General features: G+C 34.5%; 1 protein-coding gene across 6 annotated transcripts in view; it reads left to right on the forward strand.

Moving 5' to 3' along the window:
• PCDH15 (protocadherin related 15) overlaps positions 1-20,971 on the forward strand; it is a 1,725,758-nt gene that overhangs the window by 1,659,678 nt on the left and 45,109 nt on the right. For all 6 annotated transcript variants that reach the window (XM_070470562.1, XM_070470566.1, XM_070470561.1 and 3 more), the window contains one exon: positions 10,976-11,064. In XM_070470562.1, coding sequence (XP_070326663.1) covers positions 10,976-11,064 — 89 coding nt within the window. The remainder of the gene's footprint in view (positions 1-10,975; positions 11,065-20,971) is intronic.

The raw sequence follows: 20,971 nt of genomic DNA on the forward strand, positions 1-20,971 counted from the left end.
GCTGCCTACAATTTTTAAATGCTTCACAGAGTTGTGCTGTAGATATGAAAATGTATGAAACTTTCATTACTATTTAAATTACTTTTAGGCCTTTTGTAATTAGGGAAACAAAAAAATGTATTAGAGCAAATTTATGTTCCAGCAGAAGTGACTTTCTTTTACCAAACTCCTCATTGATGACTTTGGCGACCCTTGACTAAGCTATCAATATATTTGGCTTCAGTCAACAATCACTTTTCTATTCTGTTTCTTAGGCTGTACACAAGCTCAGTGGTAGGTTATTACCAAGGACAGTCTGATATTGACATTTATTCAAAATAGTCAACACCAAAGCATCTATCCTATGAAATTGCTACTTTATAAGTATAGATTATTTAGGCTTTTTTTTCTGATAAAACTAATAAAAATTATAAATATCATTGTTACTGGAAATATTTGTCACATAAAGACTAAATCCAGTATAATTTTTCTTTTGCTGTTTATACTTTATTAAATCTTCAATTTCCACTGTCCTCATTTAGTTATCAGGACAAGATAAACATCAAATAGATGCAATAGCTCAGTTGGTAAAGAATCCACCTGCAATGCAGGAGACCCTGGTTCCACTCCTGGGTTGGGAAGAACCACTGGAGAAGGGAAAGTCTACCCACCCACTCCAGTATTCTTGGGTTTCCCTTGTGGCTCAGCTGGTAAAGAATCCACCTGCAATGTAGGAGACCTGGGTTGGGAAGATGCCCTAGAGAAGGGAAAGGCTATCTACTGCAGTATTCTGGTCTGGTGAATTCCATGGACTACCGTCCATGGGGTCGCCAAGAGTTAGACACAACTGAGTGACTTTCACTCACTCAGATGCAACATAAATATTTTCCTTCTTAGATAATGGTGAAGACCAATCACCATGATTATGATCGATATGAAGGCCAGAACATTCTCATTTATAACAAAGGCCAATGTAAGCAAAAAAGCTTTTGATATACAAAATTTTAAGGTTGGCATAGATTTTTTTAAATCAAAGTAAGATCTGTAAGCTTTATATAATGTCATATTGCCATTTCTCTTCCTGTTAAGGCTGAATAATAAGGCTACTACAGTAAGTATAATTAAAATATTATAAGAACATAAATAGAACATAACTATATAGGTTATCTATATAATATGTACATAAGCAATGTTAAGTTTGTGGGTTTCTTATTTGGACTCTGTAAACTATAGTGTGTAAATTTAAGATATAACTCTAAAAGTATCCAAAACGTATTTAGAAAGATTCAATTCAAAATAATCATAATGTGATATATTTGTAAATCACAATATTTATACAAGGAAATCATCCTAGCAAAATATGTTTCTCTTCAGTCACTAAGTCATGTCTGACTCTTTACGACCACATGGACTGCAGCACACCAGTCTTCCCTGTCCGTCACCATCTCCCAGAGTTTGCTCAAATTCATGCCCGTTGAGTGAATGATTCCATCTAATTATCTCATCCTCTGTCTCTACCTTCTCCTCCTACCCTTAGTCTTTCCCAGCATCAGAGTCTTTTCCAATGAGGTGGCTCTTCATATCAGGTCATAATGCATTTATGATAAAATCTGAAATCCTTTCAGAAAAGAGAAGGAAGACATGGAGAGAAATGACTTATGCAAAGAAAACAAGTGCCAGAACCAAGAAGTAAGGGAAATCGTGACAGTTCTCAACAACTGACAGATATTTACTCAGCTTGGCAGAGTGAGGGAGGGAAAGTGAATGAGACAGGGCTGGAGATGGAAGTGTATAAGGTGTAGAGCATATTGAAAATATTGGAACTTTTCCCCTAAAATTAATGGGAAAACACTGAAAAAAATTTAGTAGGAGTGAATGAAGACACAGTTTTTAACTTTGATAAAACTTTCTTGCTTAGTGCAAACCTGACTTTCCCCTGAGGACACTACTTCTGCTGCTGCCTCCTCAAGCAGAAGCTTTTGTTTGTATTTTTTTCTGTTTTTGTCAGTCTTCATACTACCTGCCTGCAGAGTAGGATCCTCAGTGTGCAACATCACTGCTTCCAGGCCCTCCTTCCTTCCTAAGAATCAGCCTTGATTTTCATCATCTGACAGTCACTAACTGCCTCACTTCATTGCTGGGACTCCCAAGCTTTAGTCAATCCCCAATATATCTCAATGAGTTTGGTTCCCAAGTTACTATTACTCCCAAGTTACTTTCTCCAACAATCTTCCTACATTTTGACAATTTCATTATACACAGAGAGGATTCTTCCAATATCCTGAACTCACAATTCCTTGAATGCCTTTCCTCCAATGGCTGTACTTTTCATCCTATTGCAACCACTTAAAACCTGAGTTATTTTTTGCCATTGCCACTTATGACACTCCTTCTATAGCCTCCATTTCAAACCACCCACTCTTTGACCATCATTTCCTTCTCCAGGGAATCTTCCCAACTCAGGGATCAAATCTGTAATCTCCTGCATTGTAGGCAGATTCTTTACTGCTGAGCCATCAGGGAAGCCCTATCTTAATCACCTTTTAAATCAAAATTTCTCTCCCAACACTCATCCAAAACTGCTTATGCCAACATCATCAATGACTTTCACTTATTAAAAGCACTGGTAATCTTCATCTTCATCTAATTTGAACCATTAACTTCCTTTGGTTGATTATTACCTTTACTAGGATTCCAGGCCACCATTCTCTCTTCTTTATCTCTTCCCTCACTGTTCAGTCCTTCTCAGTCTTTTTTGCTGTCATTTTCTTCTCCTGACCTTTGAGTCAATGTTTCTTAGGACTCAGACATTAATTTTATTTTCCATCTTCACTCTATGACTCAATAAACTCATTCAGTCCCACAACATTAAAGGATCATCTATATATATTACAACATTTTAAAATAAACAAAAAACATTTCAAATTTATATCTTCACCCTGAAGCTCATTCTTGAATTGCAAATTCATGTATCAAAATGTAATGCAGAATTATACTTGAATGTCTAGTAAAGACCTATCTGATGTTTGCTAAACTAATCTCCTCTTCCTCATCACATCTCTTCCACCTATAGTCTTCACAATTTTTGCTTGATGACCAAATGAATTTTGAATTCCTTGTGTGTGTGTGTGTGTGTGTGTGTGTGTATGTGAGTGTGCTTGGTCATGTCCAACTCTTTGTGACCCCACAGACCTGTATCCCACCAGGCTACTCTGTCCATGTATTTTCCTTGGTCTCTTAATTCCTTTCTCTACTTAACCACACAGTTAATTCCTGAGTAAATATTGTTGTGTATATGTATATATATATGCTATAACATACATATACTTCATATGTGTGCTATCTTCACATTTTTCAATACTTTACTGTTACAGTTTGGTTGATCAAGCATCATGACTCACTTGCATCATTGCACAAACTCACTAGCTTGCTCATACGCTCTTTTTTGCCCTGCTAAAGTCTGGCTTTAATATAGCAAGTAAAGTGATATCTTAAAATGTAATTTAGGTCCTGTTATCTATCTGCTCAGAACTTTCTAATATTAGCCTGATTCTTTCAGATAAATTCTTGGGTTATAGAAGACTACGAGGCCCTTGGTAATCTGACCTCCAATGATCCATTTTCTACTCTTCTCCCTGTAACTCCTTCAAACCTAATAATATTGGCCAGTGTGCTATTCCTCCAATAGTCAAAAATGCTCTCAATTTAGAGAATTTTACAATGGGCTTCCCTTGTGGCTCAGCTGGTAGAGAATCCACCTGCAATGCGGGAGACCTGAGTTTGATCCCTGGGTTGGGAAGTTCCCCTGGAGAAGGAAAATGCTACCAGCTGCAGTATTCTGATCTAGAGAATTCTATGTCCTGTCTAGTCCATGGGGCTGCAAAGAGTCAGACACAACTGAGCAACTTTCATTTTCACTACCTACTGTGTTCTCTCCTCACATTGTTCAGGACTAGCTCCCTTATCTCTACTAAATATTTGTAACAATGTATCTCACAATGAAGCATAGACTCATCGTCCTAGTTAATACTGCAACATACTGCATCACTGTATACTTCATTGTTGCTTTCTTTTTTCTTTTTATAATAGGCTTATCATATTCATATTTTTTCCTCAGAAAAGCTCTATAAGGACATTTAAGAGATTTATTTAATTTAATCCCTAATGTATCTCAAGCACCTAGAATAATTCCTGTCATAGATTGAGTACTAAATTCTTATGTGTTCAGTGAATGAATGGTCCGTCTCCTGCTTTGTAAGTTAGCAGTTCTCACAGTGTGGTCTATGAAAACCTGTATGCATGCTAAGTCACTTCAGTCATGTCTGACTCTTCGCGGCCCTATGGACTGTAGTCTGCCAGGCTCCTCTGTCCATGGGATTCTCCAGGCAAGGATACCGGAATGGGTTGCCATTTGCTTCTCCACCATGAAAACCTGAGGGTTCCCCAAATCATTTCAGGGTCCATGAGATCAAAGCTCCTTTCAGATACTAGGACATGATTTGCCTTTTTACCACATTGCATTTGCCCTGGTGCTCCCACTGTATCCTTCATAGCCGTACATAAACAGAAAAAAACAAAAGAAAAAAAAGCCAGTTTCAATTAAGAATGCCCTTATTTAGGTGGTAAAACTTGTTACTTTTAACAAATATCTTGACAAAAAACTTTTTCAATATTTTCTGTAATAAAATAAGAAGTAGGTATAAAGCACTTCTGATGTGTATGAAAGTTTCATGGCTGTCTCAGAGAAAAGCTCTATGCAAGTTGAATTATCTGCTTTTTTCAAGGAATAGCTTTTTATTTGAAAAAAAAATAACTTAGAGATAAAATATGGTTATTCATACCTGAATTTTTGATGGGTATTTACACAAAAATAAATGAGGTAAGACCGTCAATTCAAGGAAAACAACTGACAGTATTCGTTGTTAACAATGACATTCAAGCCTTCAAGTACAAATTAGTATGTTGGGAAGCATGTGTTCACCACTGTGAGTTTGACAGCTTGCCACTACTGAGAAATTTTTCTGATGAGATCAGTGGTAATATTAAAGAATGTGATTTTTTTTCTTGGTATTGTGTAATGTAATGTGTCAATATTTGAAAAACTGGCAATATTCAGTGAACCAATATTTTCCAAATGACCAATGCAAGATGTTTTAAAAAAAATTCTTAGGCAAAAGGTCCATTCAAAGTGCAAGACAAATAAAGTTATTTTAGTGTAACTGAGCATGATTTTAGATTTTACACTGAAACTAAACTTGAAAAAACTACCACTTGAGTTTTACTTGAGTTTGCAGACCATATACACAATCATTTGAAAGCAAAAAAAAAAAAAAAAAGTACTTAAGATACCTCTTCTTTTTCAAGAAAAGTGAGATTGCACCAGAGACCAGTTAGGAAGAAACAGTGACCAGACCAAGCAAGAAACTGTGTGAACCTCTAGAATTTTGCTGTCCATTGTGTTAACTCTTTGCTATATGTGGCTTCTGAGCATTTGAAATGTGGTTAGGTTGCATTTAGACATACTGTGTAAAATACACACTGGATTTCAAAGACTTAGTATGACAATCATGTAAAAATTCTCCTTAATAAGTTTTTTAGCTTCCTGGTGGCTCAGATGGTAAAGAATCTACCTACCACGCAGGAGACATGGGTTCAATCCCTGAGTCAGAAAGATCACAATGGAAAGGGAATGGCAACCAAATCCAGTATTCTGGCCTGAAGGATTCCATGGACAGTTCCTCTGTCCATGGGGTCACAAGAGCTGGTCAGGAATGACCCACTAACATTTTCACTTTTTTAGGCTGATTACATATTGGAATGATAATATATTGGCTATATTAGGTTAATTGTATTATTGAATTAAATTCATTATTTTTTTCTCTTTCTATTATGATTACCAGAAAATTGAAAATTATGTATCTGGCTTTTTTTTTTTTTTTTTTTGTCTCGCTTTATGTTTATATTGGACTGTACTTTCTAAATTATTTAAGAAGTGAATAGAGAAAAAATGATTTATAAGAGGTTCATGAGAAATAATTTAAAAGGTTTAGAATCTCTGTTTTTGGAATTATGTGTTGCACAAATAATAGTTTTTTTCTTTTTTTCTTTTCATTATACCTAATCCATTACAAAAATCAATCCCAAAAATAATAAAAAAAAATGTTAAGAAAAAGTTTCATTAGTAATTAGGGCATAAATAATTAAATGAAGCAATTTTAAAGGAGAATTTTAAAAATTTTACTATAATAAACTGAAGTGCATTTTTAAAAATATTTGCATAAAGGCTCTACTGGAAAAGTAATATAAACAAAATCTAATAATCTTAAACATAAATATCTTTGCTATAGATTATAGAAGAAACCAATGATTCAGGGAGATGGAAATTTTTGGAAGATCAAAATTTAAACTATAATAGCTTGTCATCTTCATATGCACAGAGTATATATGTTCTACATAAATAATATGTGTATGTCAATACTTCACGGAGATTTTAAACTTTAAAACTGTTTGTAGGTAAGTCTGAGATAGTTACTTCTAGAGTTAAATGCAGTCTGACTTTTTATTTTATCAGAATTAAAAATGCATTACTTTTTTATTTTGAGTGTACAAAATCATTGTTTTCAAAATCATTTTCAAAAAATCTTTTTGAGAAATTATAAGCTTAATATGTACATATTCCAGAGGACTTTAAATCTTAATTTAACTTTGTTTAACAAATTAAAAATTGTCTTTGAAGTAACTTATCCTTCTGAATAAAGAGAAAGTACTGACAGTCTTTTAAACATAAATGATAGAGTTACTTATAACTTCAAGACCAAATATTGTTTCTAAATAGAGTCCCCAGCACATGAATTGACTGCATTTGTTTTGCTTGTAAAACAAACTTCAAAACTCAGAACTTATTTATACAAAGGGAAGTTTTACCCCATACCAAATAAAACTAACATTCTAGTGTTTCATTTATCTACAATTAGTGGAAATCTCTTAGCCATGTGTAATTAATCCTTGGGGGTTTGTTTTGATAGGCTGACTGTGTAACAGAAAACTCCAAAATGTCAGTGGTTTAAACTAACAAGATTTGTTTTTGCAGGACACAACAATGAGCATATATGGTGGGTGATGTTCTTGACGACTCTTGCAAATTGAGATTCAGTGGCTCAGTTCCCTTCCATCATGTACCTGTGTCCTGTTCTATGGCTTCTTTATTCAAACAGATACTGCCAAAGATAGGGAAGGTTAACACATGGGATAGATTAAAGAGTATTTATTTCTTCTTTTACACTGACTTCCATTGTTCAGAACTTCATCATATGTTCCATCAAACTCCAAAAGTAGCTGAAAAATCTGCTCTTATTTAGAAAAGAGTCCATGATTACTATTTGTTTCAGGCTGTTTGTTTTGGATCAATTTTTTTTTTTTTCCTTAACATTCTCTCACCCGATATTGAAAGAGAAAAAAGGAAGGGAGGAAGAAATGAAGGAAGGAAGAGAGGGAAGGGAAGAAGAAAGAGAGGGAAGGAAGGAATAAAGGACAGTTTCACAAATCTCATACAGATTTTTCTAGAGACTTTTATCATGTATTTTTACTACTAAAAACTAAAACAGAAAGCAAAACAAATAACAAAAAAATGTTATATGTAATATGTAATGTTAGTCCTTTTTATTTTTTTATTCAGGAGTGATGCAAAAAGATAAAATAGAATTACAAAAAAAAAACTGTGATAATCCTTTTTCTAATGAACTTAGATTTTGTGTGTGTGTGTTTGCGGACAGTCAAGATTCATGTATATGTTTAAGGAAAATCTAAGCATTTGATCCCAGATACCTATAATGAGTTAGAGGTACAAGGTTGGAACTGCCAGTGTTAGCAACTTCCTCATAGGTGGTAATAAATAGACTCCTGGCTCAGTATAGTCTATCTGCACACATGAATTATTAGGCCCACACTATGGTTTGAAAGATTTTAAATTAGTTGTAAATACTTCACATCTTATCTCTTTCCTTGAAAGATGGAAAACTCCAGCAGATCTGGACCTATTTACCCACATCACAATATTCAGTAGAGATGAGCGATAGCTGAGTTCTTCAGAGGAGTCATGTGCTCTCTGATTTGAGAGACTGCCAATTCTCCCTATTATTTCATACTTTTTTGACTGCTTTCCTCGTTTAGGTTACCTGCCTGGCCCCTGAAGAAGTTTGAGTTTATGACTTCTGACAGGGCATCTATGGGCAACTATATGCAGAGAACTTAGAGCTTATATAAAAAATATATGGAAACAAGAGGTTGAAAGTGAAAGTGGCTCAGTCGTGTCTGACTCTTTGTGACCCCATGGGCTCCATAGTCTATGGAATTCTCCAGGCCAGAATACTGGAGTGGTAGCCTTTCCCTACTCCAGGGGATCTTCCCAACCCCAGGATCAAACCCAGGTCTCCTTCATTGCAAGTGGATTCTTTACCAGCTGAGCCACCAGGGAATCCCAAGAATGCTGGAGTAACCTATCCCTTCTCCGGTGGATCTTCCCAACCCAGGAATTGAACAGGGTCTCCTGCATTGCAGGTGGATTCTTTACTAACTGAGCTATCTGCTGCTGCTGCTGCTGCTAAGTCGCTTCACTCGTGTCCGACTCTGTGCGACCCCATAGACGGCAGCCCACCAGGCTCCGCTGTCCCTGGGGTTCTCCAGGCAAGAACACTGGAGTGGATTGCAACTGAGCTATCAGGAAAGCCCAAAACATGAAGTTATTCCCTAGCAAAATAGTATTCAGATATATAGTGCTAAATATGCCTAATCCAGACTATTAAATTAATAATCCTGGTGTATATGCATTTACACAATTTTAATTGTGTATAATATTAGATACATATTTTTAATTTTAAAATTTAATATTAAAAACTTCCCTTCAGTCAGTCAATTCAGTCGCTCAGTCGTGTCTGACTCTTTGTGACCCCATGAATCGCAGCATGCCAGGCAGTCCTCCCTGTCCATCACCAACTCCTAGAGTTTATGGCAAATAGAAGGGGAAAAGATGGAAGTAGTGACAAATTTCCTCTTCTTGGGCTCCAAATCACAGCGGACTGTGACTGCAGCCAAGAAATCAGAAGACAGTTGCTTTTTGGCAGGAAAGCAATGACAAACCTAGACAGCATGTTGAAAAGCAAAAACATTACTCTGCTGATAAAGGTTTACATAGTCAAAGCTACAGTCTTCCCAGTGGTCATGCACAGTTGTGATAGTTGGACTATAAAGAAGGCAGAATGCCAAATAATTGATGCCTTTGAACTGTGGTGCTGGAGAAGACTCCTGAAAATCCCTTGGACAGCAAGGAGATCAAACTAGTCAATTTTAAGGGAGAGAAACCCTGAATATTCACTGGCAGGACTGATGCTGAGGCTGAAGCTCCAGTATTTTGGTCATGTGATGCAAACTGACAACTCATTAGAGAAGACCCGATGCTTGGAAAGATTGAGGGCAGAAGGGGAGAAGAGGGCATCAGAGGATGAGATGGCTGAACAGCATCACCAATGCAATGAACATGAATTTGGGCAAATTCTGGGAGATGGTGAGGAACAGGTAGGCCTGGCGTGCTGCAGTCCATGGGATCACAAAGAGTCAAACACAACTGGGTGACTGAACAACAACACTTGTGTATAATATACATGCAGGACAGTATATTTTTTGAATGTCTGGGTAATAAAAGATTACATGTTCTGGAACCTGTGTTTAATTGGGACCAAGATATGAATGTCTCTTTGTTCTATTAGAGACATATTTTAAAATTGGATATTTAAATTCTTTTCATATTTAAAAATTGGAATGATACTGTAACTACCTGATACAATGATTTATGGAATTAAATCAGTGTCAATTCCTGTGTGTATGTGTATGTTAAGTACTTTCAGTTCTGTCCAACTCTTTGCAACCCTATGGACTGTAGCCCACTGGGCTCCTCTGTCCATGAAACTCTCCTGGCAAGAATACTAGAGTGAGCTGCCATGCCCTCCTTCGGGGGATCTTCCTGATCCAGGGAACAATCCCAAGTCTCCTCAATCCTCTGTGCTGGCAAGCGAGTTCTTTACCTGGGAAGCCCATTAATTCCTGTACTTTTGAGCAACACAGTAAAACATGTATTGTAAGCAGAAAATAAATGCTATTATTTTTCTTCCATTTTTCTAAATAAGAACATAGAAGGAACTCTAAATATTACATGAAAGAATAGATTCATAAACAGTGTTAGATTAGCTTATTTCAGCCCCATCTGTAGTTTTTATGTATTGTTATTGTTTTAGTCACTAAGTCGTGTCCAACTTTTTGTGATCTAGCAGACTATAGTCCACCAGGCTTCTCTGTCTGTGGGATTTTCCAGACAAGAATACTGGAGTGGGTTGCCATTTCCTCCTCCGGGGGGGGGGGGGGGGGTCTTTAAGACCCAGAGATCAGATCTGTGTCTCTTGCATTGGTAGGCGTATCCTTTACCAGTGATCCACCAGGGAAGCTCGAGTTTGTATGTGTATAGCTCTTTATCTACACAAAGTTGGCTAATGCAGACATGATTCTCTATTTGGTGATCTCATGGAATGAATTATTCTAACTATCCATGTCCCAGATTCTTAATGACAATGAATAAAGGGTCTCTTAAGATTTATAAAATCTAAAAGCTTGGTTTTCCGTTTTCCTGAGTGTTCTTAAGTAAGCCAGTTTTTTAAAAAGAAATGTACAAAACCACATTTGTTTTATGCTTTTGTAAAAATCAAGAAAGCAAATGCAGAACCAACAGTAGTCGAAGTCACTTAGGCTTCTTCAACATCTAAGTAAGCAACTATTCTATCATTCCCAACCTGTTCCGACATATATAACAGAGATTATGTAGTTAGAAATACCACTGATGCTTAAATTGGAAACTACTATGTCTTTGCATAGTAGAAAAGAAAAATGTTAATTTTTGATTATAGAAATGTTAATGAGTAAAAGTCAAATGAATTCTGCTTTTGTCTTTCAGGTCTCTGTGGTCAATCAGCTGGATATGCAAGTCATTGTTTCTAATGTGCCCCCTACTCTAGTGGAAAAAAAGATAGAAGACCTTACAGAGTAAGGGTTTTTCTTTACTTACATATTTGTTTTCATATGGCTACAGTTTTTTATTGAATTAGGTCATTTTGATCATTACAATGTTCAGACTAAACACACATTTTTAAAAATACCTTCTTAAAACTAAATTTAGGTCACTCTTATTGAAATAGGTAGCTTCATTTGAAGTTTATGATGATTTTAAGATTCTTCAAATAAGAATGAAAATTAGATGTGAGATTTTATTCAGAATGCTTTGATTGATGGGTCAACATAAACTCAAAATACTGCACATAAGAAATAAGTATAACTATTTGAGGATATATCTTGATTTTGTGTCCCCTGAGTCTTCAAAAAAGCTCATTATCTCAGCAATCCAGCTCGTCCAAGAAATGCTATTTCTCAGAGTGATGTGTCTAAATGGCTAAAGCTTATTCTTCTATCATTTTTAAAGAATGTTAATTCTTTCATATCTTGATTCTAAAATACATGTCATATCCCTCTGCCTTTTGAACAGTGTATAATCTACATGGCTGAATATGTTGACTCAAAACTGTGATTATGAATTCACAATTTCCTAATATTCTAAATATTATCAAGAATTATTAACATGTCTTTACTATTTCACCCTTAACTACGCTAACCTAGCCTGCATCATTTAATAATTTTATAGTGATAATTATTAGTTATTCCTTGTCTTCTATTGAATTCAACTTGACAGATGTCAATTACTGTTAATTTGCCTCTTCAAGTAAAACATCTTTATACTTCTGTGTTGCCAGAAGAAACTGTAGATAGTTAACCTGCTACAAACTATGTGTCAAATAAAATACAATAGGCACTGATTAAGGCATGAGTGACTCTCCTATAATAAGAGCATATGTGCTTTGCAAAATTACTTCCTGGTGCTTCACAAAATTTAACCTTTTTTGTCACATAAAACATCCTATGAAAGAGGTGATTATCAACATTTAAGCATGGAATAGTGATCAGACAGTATCTTGTTTACTTCTGTAAAAGTGGTTTATATATGCTTAACCTTTATTAAATAGTAGCTGATTACACCTGAAAAAAGTTAGAATCATGTTTGTCTCTTAGCTGTTTTAATGTCATCTATTGGAACAGGCTTTTTCTGATTACACCATCCAAAAGAGATGACACTCTTTTCAACCCCTGCTTTTGTTCAAAGCATATCTAATATTTATATTATATATTAATTTAACATAAGCTTTATAAAGATAGGAAATCTACTTTTCACTATTATAATTCCAGTTATATAGTAAGCATTAGATGCATTTTCCTGAATGAAAGTTTTGTGCAAGCAAAATCATGATGTTCTTTTCTTCATATTGAGACAAAATTTATAAAAATGGAAAATGGCAATGTAAAAGTATAATTTCATAGAAATTATATGATTTATTCCTCTTACAAAGATATGAAGATTTGAAAAAGAAAAATCAGGCATCTTTGAAAGTTTTGACTTCATATAATATTGTGCTTGAAATACAGCTTGGGCAAATAGTTTAATCTTCCCCAGACTCAATTTCACCAATTGTTGACAAGATAAAACTCCTTTCATAGAATATTGTGAAAACTAAACAATACAAGCCATCTAGGACTCTTCTAGAACTATGAAATTTGTGAACATTCAATGAACAATAGATATTATATGCAAATGAGGTTAGTGACCCAAAGTCAGTAGTGTAAGACAGAGATCTCAGAGTTTTGGCATGTTCTAGTCAAAGAATATAGTTTAGTAATGGAGGTCAAATTATGGATTATGGATTCAAGCAAATTAGTTTGATGTCAATCTTGTGTTCCTTTAGATAGAATTAAACATACATTTGTGGGACTCCCCTGATGGCTCAGTGGGTAAAGAATCCACCTGCAATGCAGGAGACATCAGTTTTGATCCCTGGACTGGGAATATACCCTGGAGGAGGAAAATGGCAAACCTACTCCAATATTCCTGCTTGAAAAAGCCCATGGACACAGGAGCCTGCCAGGCTACAGTCCAAAGGGTCACAAAGAGTCTGGCATGACTGAGTGACTAAGCACATACGTAAACCTAAATTTGCTAGTGCAGTAAGCATAACAGGTACATGCCAGATTCCCTTTTACAGGATGTCTTTTTGTTTGTTTGTTTTTTACAATCTGTTAATTTAGAGATTTTTAAAGACAAAAGTTTTGGGTCCCTTTTTAAAAAGACATTTTTTCCAGGGAAGTTTTATGTCATTGTAAAATAGAGCAGAAGATACAGAGAATGCACATATACTTCTCCTTCAACCCCCATCACACATAACTTCCTTCACTATCCATATCTTGCACCATAGCACATTTGTTACAATCAATAAACCTATGTTGACACATCATAATCATCTCAAATCCATAGTCTACATAGTGTTCACTCTTGGTGTTGTACATTCTGTGGTTTGGACTACTGTATCTATCATTGTAGTATCATACAGAATAGATTCACTACTCTAAAAAATCCTCCATGTTCCAACTATTCAAACCTTTCCCACTAACCCCCAGAAATCAGTGATCATTTTACTATCTCCATAGTACACCTTTTCCAGAAGATCATACCCTTGGAATCATATAGTTTATAGTCATTATGATTCCTCTGAAATCAACTTTAGTAGACAGAAGATGGAAGTAGTGATAAAGACTGTTAGATCTGATTCAGCACCATAAAGCCCCAAATGCTCCATGTCCCAGGGCTGGGGGTGAGAGAATGGAGGGCATAATGAAAGCATACACTTAGACAAAGTAGACAGCAGAGTGACAACTTGATACTTAAAAATAGGAATTTATTATTCCAAAGATGAGACTAACCAATATATATGTTTCCTGTAGGTATTCTTAGATAAGTCACATCACCTTCAAAGCCATCTTCTGTATTTCCTGAGACATCTCTATCTTAAGATGGGAAAACAAACTCCATATGATCAACATTTTTGTTTCTTCTTTGTGTTTGTGTTCAGTTGCTCAGCTGTGTCTGACCCTTGAGACCCCATAGACTTTAGCCCACCAGGCTTCTCTTCTCCTTGGGATTTTTCCAGGCAAGAATACTGGAGGGATGCCATTTACTTCTCCAAGGGATCTTCCTGACCCAGGGATCAAACTCGCTTCTCCTGCATCTCCTGCATTGCAGGTGGATTCTTTACTGCTGAGCCACTAGGGAAGTGGCCAGATCATAATCCAGTGTTCCTGATAAGCACAAAATCAGCACAAATTGGAAGAGTAGATCAAAGAAAAATGTAATGATCTAATAAATTCATTTCACAATTGGGAAGATTTTTCAAAAGAGGTCAATGTCCTTTGATAACTAAGAGCATGATGCCTGGAAAATAGAATGCTCAAAGAGTAAATGTTAGCTGCTATAGGAATGATAATAATTACTTCCCACTTCCTTGGAACTGACTTAAATAGCTCTACTAAAAATTTTTTTTTCTTTTATTACTTTGTTTTTTAATGCTTATAGAAGTAACCAAATGACCTTTTGCAATGAAACACATGTCTTTCTAATTATAATAATGTATTCAGCAAATTCTCCCTTAATGGGAATCTGTGCCCCTTATGAGTGGCCTCCCACATTTGCATTTTGAGGCATCTTAGATTGATCTTAGCATTTATCTATTTGTGAGCATTGTTTTTCTGTTACAAACTCTTGAGATTAAGGTGTAGGAGAAATAGCTGTGAGGGTAAGGTTAAAGAGATCTTATTAGAACATACAAATGATTGGCAATAGTCTCTAAAGAAGCTAAGAATTGTTTGCATTTTGTGTTTTCCTCCTTGCTCTTTTCACTTCACCATGAGGCTCATATAAATAAAAGATGCTTGGGATTCTAAAATTTAAATGGTAAGAATCTGTGGAAATGGCATTTTCAAAAATATGGATAAAAGAATTTAGAAATATTGTGTTATAATATAAATCAGAATTGGTAACTTAGGTCTCAGAGTTTGTCAAATGCTTCTTATTTTCTAAATACAATATGAAAATTCAGTGAAATTAGAAATTTATTGATGTAGTTATTGCTTTGGTGTGGAGGAGCCTAATAGTTCCATGAAAAATTTACAGAGCATCTGAAATGAGTTAGTGTAATTAATCCATAGCTCCTGGAATAGAGCTTACAAAACATACTTTAGAAATCTAGCCAAAATGTGTATTTCTGGGATAAGAATTATAAAATCACTTCAGAAGAAAATCTAGGAAACAATAAAAAATAAAAGCCAGCACTTACATTGTCTCAAATCTGCATAAGACTTAGTGTTGAGAGGAAAGGTGGAGTTGAAAGGCAAATCAATAAACACATTATCATTGATCATTTTTATCTACATTTTGTTCTAGAGTTGGGAAGCTCAGGGAATTTTCTATAAAGGGGTATGTTAATAGTTTACTAATAATAAATTTAAAATAATATTTGTACTTTTAATGATATTATTTAAATTTTGCTGCTTCATTAAATTAATTTTGTTATTAAATTATTTAACTGTTAAAAATAATTAGTAATCATCATAGCAAAATCCTTTTGTAAATAAAACTTTATTTTCAAGAACAGGTAAGGCTGATTTAGCTAGTGGGCTCTAAATTAGTGATTCCTAATTTGGAGCATTATATTTTGTAGAGAGAAAAAGTTACAATGCTTGTTTTTTCTATTCTAACTCCAATAAGAAAACACTTAAAAAAAAATCTTGTGTGAAATTCCCAAGTGATATTATTAGCAGTTTTTCCTAGGAAGGCTTTTCCTTTTGAATTCACAGGATCTAGGCTTAAACCCTGGCCCACTAGTGGTTAAGAAGTCTTAGACTAGGAAATTAAACTTTTTGATTCCTAGAATCCATATCTTGGGGCTTCCCTGGTGGCCCAGTGGTAAAGAATCTGCCTGCCAATGTAGGAGATGCTGGTTCAGTCCCTGGGTTGGGAAGATCCTGTGGAGAAAAAATGACAACCCACCCCAGTATTCTTGCCTGGGAAATTCCATGGACAGAGGAGCCTGGAGGGCTACAGTCCATGTGGTTGCAAAAGTGTCCGACATGACTTAGTGAATGAGTATGCATCCATATCCTGAAGCTGGCAATGTAGTTATTAAATAAAGAGTAGTTCTTAGTTGTAAGCACTGAAGATTTAGCAGTGAACTTAAGCAAAGTCCTTGTTCCCAAGAAACACATTCTGTTGGGGGGTAAAATAGCAAATAGGATAAGAATAATAAATAATACATAATTTGATGTCAAGCAGTAATAACTATAATAAAAACAAGTAAAACTAACAATATATATTATGAAACAGACATATTATTTCATATAGGATGATTGAGGAAAACCTTTCTAATAAGCAGAAATCTAGCAGAAACCTAAGAGAAGTGAGGGAAGAAGTTATTTGTCTGTGGTGATGTGGGGAGGCAGGAGTAGAGAAAGTTATCCCAGAGAGAGGACACTACATATATGAAAATCCAGAGTTAGGAATATATTTGTCATATCAAGGTATAGATGTCAATGTAGGAAATGAGTTATATAGGATCTCATAGGCCACCTGGATGATTTTAACATTTTACTTTGTGTAAAATAGAAAGTCCTGGGCTTCCCAGATGGAGCTAGTGGTAAAGAACCTGCCTGCCAGTGCAGGAGAGGTAAGAAATTTGAGTTTGATCCCTGAGTCTGGAAGATCCCCTGGAGGAGGATATGGCAACCCATTCCAGTATTCTTGCCTGGAGAATCCTATGGACAGAGGAGCCCGATGGGCTATGGTTCGTAAGGTCACAAAGAGTCAGACATAACTGAAGCAAATTTAGCATGCATACGTGCATAGTAGTTACTAGTTACATGCGGTTATCAAGGACATGAAAAGTGAAAAGTCCAAATGAGAGGTGCTGCAAGTATAAAATACACAACAGATTTCGAAGACTTAATACCAAAAAAAGTAAAATATCTCCTTAATGTTTTTATATGGATTATATATGAAATGGTCATTTTGGATATATACAGTTAAATAAATATATTAAATTCACCTCAACACATTTTTATTTTTAATTTTTAATGTGGCTACAGAAAATTTGAATTTATATGTGTAACTTGCATTGTATTTCTTTTGGGCATTTTGTTTTAAATGTTTTGCACAGAGAAGTAATATTGTAGCTTAAGTTTTAAAAGGTTGTTGAGTGGGAAATCAGGGGACCAGTTAAAAGTCTAGAACCATAGTCCAGGAGAGGGATCAATGTGGCTTGGAACTAATGGTAGGTATGGACACAAGGAGGAGTTAAGGGTATAATTTTTGAAGGTACAACTTACAGAATTTGTTATAAATTGTACATATGGGAAAAAGTAAGATACAATAATGACTCCTAGGTGTTGGGTCTGAGCAAACAAAGCCAAATAATATTTGCCATACTTGAACACTGAAAAATTTGATAAAAATTATACATGTGAAAGTAATAGTATTGTGTTCTTGGAAAGGATTGACTTTATATGGCAATTTTTGATTCATATCAATAAAATCCCTGGATGTCAGTCCTCTCTCACCATCATGATACTAATTTCCCAACTTGGTAATGGGTTAAAGCTCCATTATCTGTTCCCCACAGTCACATTTTTAGCTCTACATTGAGATTTTTTTTTTATCTCATTTATTCCATGTGAACTGATAACCATAACTGATGTTATCCAATCAAACCAATGAAAATATGTTAAAAAATATATAGGCTCAGCTGGGATGTATGAAATATTTTACTGTATTGAAAATTTATAGTTGTGTAGTTTTTCTCATCTACTATGTTCTAAATTGAATTACTGTAAATATCTCCAATCACACGCCAATTTTGCTCAAGTATTCTTAACACATAGATGAAGTTGAGGTTATCAACAGAGAATGACTATAAATTATCTAATTTTATCAGATTATCAAGCATAGACATTTCAATAGCACAACTTTTGAAAATATTTATTTTTTATAATAGGCATCTAATAGCTGTAAAATAAATTGAAGCCAGTCATAAAAATAAAACATAAACTCAATATAAAATGAAATCCAAACTTTTAAATATTCAAGGTATATATCATGATTCCTTTAAAAAATGAGAAACGTAATTTGATTTTATTCAGTCTAGGTGATTCATTGTTATGACACAAAAGTTATTCACCTAATATTTTTCTGAAATACTTAGTTTGGGGCTTTATTTTCACAGAGAAAGAAGTAACTTCCTGTCTTTCCTAGAGGAAATACTCATTTTTCAACTCATTATGTTACAAGAACTCATAGATTTTACAAAATTAAGATATCCCAGAATACAATTTGACTTGTACATAACAGTATCTGATGTTGTTACTTACGTACTTTGAAGAAATAACCAAAGCAAATTACTTTTTGGACTTTTCTGGTAGCTCAGATGGTAAAGGACCTGCCTGCAGTGTGGGAAACAGGGTTCAGTTTCTGGGTGGGAAAGATTCCCTGGAAAAGGGAATGGCAACCTATTCTAGTATTCTTGCCTGGAGAATTACATGGACAGAGGAGCCTGGTGAGCTATAGTCGATGGAGTCAACTAGATCTTACTTTTCTTTAGATTCCACTGTACATTGGTTCAGTAGAGTCAATTATGTTGATCTGTTTGCTTTCAATAGGTTTATTCATATTTTAATGGCCATACTCACCATTGATTGATTAACACATTTCTAAATGCTTATAGTCAAAACTAACAGTTTCTCTTAGGAGAAAGAAAAAAGTATTGAAGGATAATAAATTAGTGTTCCAAATTTATATTTGCCATCTGATTTATATGATATAGAAAAATGTAAATACATAATTGTGTCCCTCTTCCATTTTTCTTAGCACACACACACACACATATAAAAGAATGGTGCTTAGCTGTTAGATGGTATTTTTTTGTCAGATTCAATATATTTGCACCTATTTTTTTTTCCTTTTTTTCCCCCAGAAACAATGAAAACGAAGCAAAACAAACAAACAAACAAAAAAACCCCACAAATAAACATAATGCTTTTTAGAATTTCACTGAGGATATTTTAATTTTATTTTTATTTAAAAATAATGTTTGATATATTCGAGCAACTGCTATTGTTTGCAAAAAGAGATAAGTAGAATCTTCTTAACTGAAAAAACTGAAAATGGATTGAAATACCTATTTTAAAAACCCTGTTTTTTGTTTTAGGGCTGATAGAGATGGTTTTACATTGTCTTTGTTTGCCCTGAAAGAAGAACACAAACATTAAAAAAATAAAGCAGTGTTGGAGCAAGTATTCTACTTAAGAAAAGAGCAAGCTTAAAGAATAGGCTAAGCTAGACTGTAGGAAATAAAAATAAATTTAATTCGTAAGAGACAATTTTAATGACGGTACCATAATATTGACTGTAATATTTTTATTTAACTTATTATTTGTGCTATATATTTTATAATAATTTGAATAAATATTTTGAAGCAAACAATAGGGGGGAAAAAAAGTAAAGTGTTGTAATCTCTGTTTACATTTCCCAAATATCATATCATTCAGTTTATTTTTCAGAATTTTTGCTTGCACCAAATAGAAAATAACTAGAAAGCAGTTGCAAGATGAAAATAATATCTTGATATTATGATTCCTTTAAAAACATGAATCACAGCTGCTTTATAAAGATGTCCAAGATCTTTTTTTTCTTTTTTTTTTTCTTTTCAAAATGCTTCTTTCTCTCACATTTTTTTGTTTTATGGTCCAGAAGTTTTGCCAAATAGAACAGCTTATTATCTCTTATGATTATTTCCAGGCAATGGTACGAGGTAAATATATTGTGTTCTTGTGCAGCCACTCAGTTCAGATACCTGATTAGCAGTGATTGGTACCTCTATTCTCTTAATCATCTTTGTAGTTCTTCTCTTAACTTTTTCCAAATTCTATATAATTTACCTTTCTGTGCTGCTGTTTTATTAGCTTGTGGAATAAATTCAAGTACGTGTTTATATAAGAAAATTCCATTTGTATCAGCAGCAACACAAACTATTTTATTAATAATTTTACTTATGTCTAAGCTGTAACAGAGGTTACGTTTAGTTTTTTTTTTAATGTTTAACTTTATTCAAGGAGAATTAATGAAGTTTATAATGATTCATACAGTGAAACAAGATAAAAAACATTTAACGTGAGTCAGAAACTGAATATTGCAAACAGAATAGAAAGACATTGTGGAAAGAATGAAAACGATACTGGTAATAAAGAGGCAAAAGCATCCTGCAGAGACACTCCAAAGTAGGAAACAAACTTGGTTTTCATCATTTTAAGGCCAAAGTGAAAGAAGCACACAAAAAATAGGAAAAAAAATGTGAATCAGTTAAAAAATTAAGGAAAAAAAAAAAGAATCACTTCCAGTGGAAATGTAGAACTATTTCTGAGTGTAATGCAAGATTGGAGGAATGTTTTATCCTGTGGGACATCTTAGAAAAGATATCTCCTAATGTCATTAACAAAATGTTCTATGGCACCTGGATTGTTGCTGAGGATATGGTCTGGGTAGAGTCTCTACAAGTCTGTTTCATGAGAGGAAATGAGTTTAGAATATTAGGAACTGTGCTGTGCTGCGGATCCCTCTGGCCATCTGCAGTGCCTATGGATTCTCTTAGCCAGGCTTTTGAAAAAATATTGACAGGTACCTGGAGTGGAGCTGCCTGTGTTGCTAGTTAAATATAAAACATATTCACTTCAACAAAAAGCTAAGTAGGATTTACAGTCATGAAATCTGAGGAGTTTTTTACAACCATCACAACAAATAGCTAACATTTGTGGCATGATTTTTATTTGTTGAGCTTTGTGCACTTAATTGAGTGTTATCTAAATAATGTCTCATAGAGGCCTTTGAGGTAGAAATTATTATTTTCCTCTTTGCAGAGAAGAATTTCCTAAAACTATAAGAGGCTCAGTAATTTTCACAAACACATAGATGCCA

Source organism: Odocoileus virginianus, chromosome 7 (assembly GCF_023699985.2).
Source record: "Odocoileus virginianus isolate 20LAN1187 ecotype Illinois chromosome 7, Ovbor_1.2, whole genome shotgun sequence".
In the NCBI taxonomy this organism is placed as follows: Eukaryota; Metazoa; Chordata; class Mammalia; order Artiodactyla; family Cervidae; genus Odocoileus; species Odocoileus virginianus.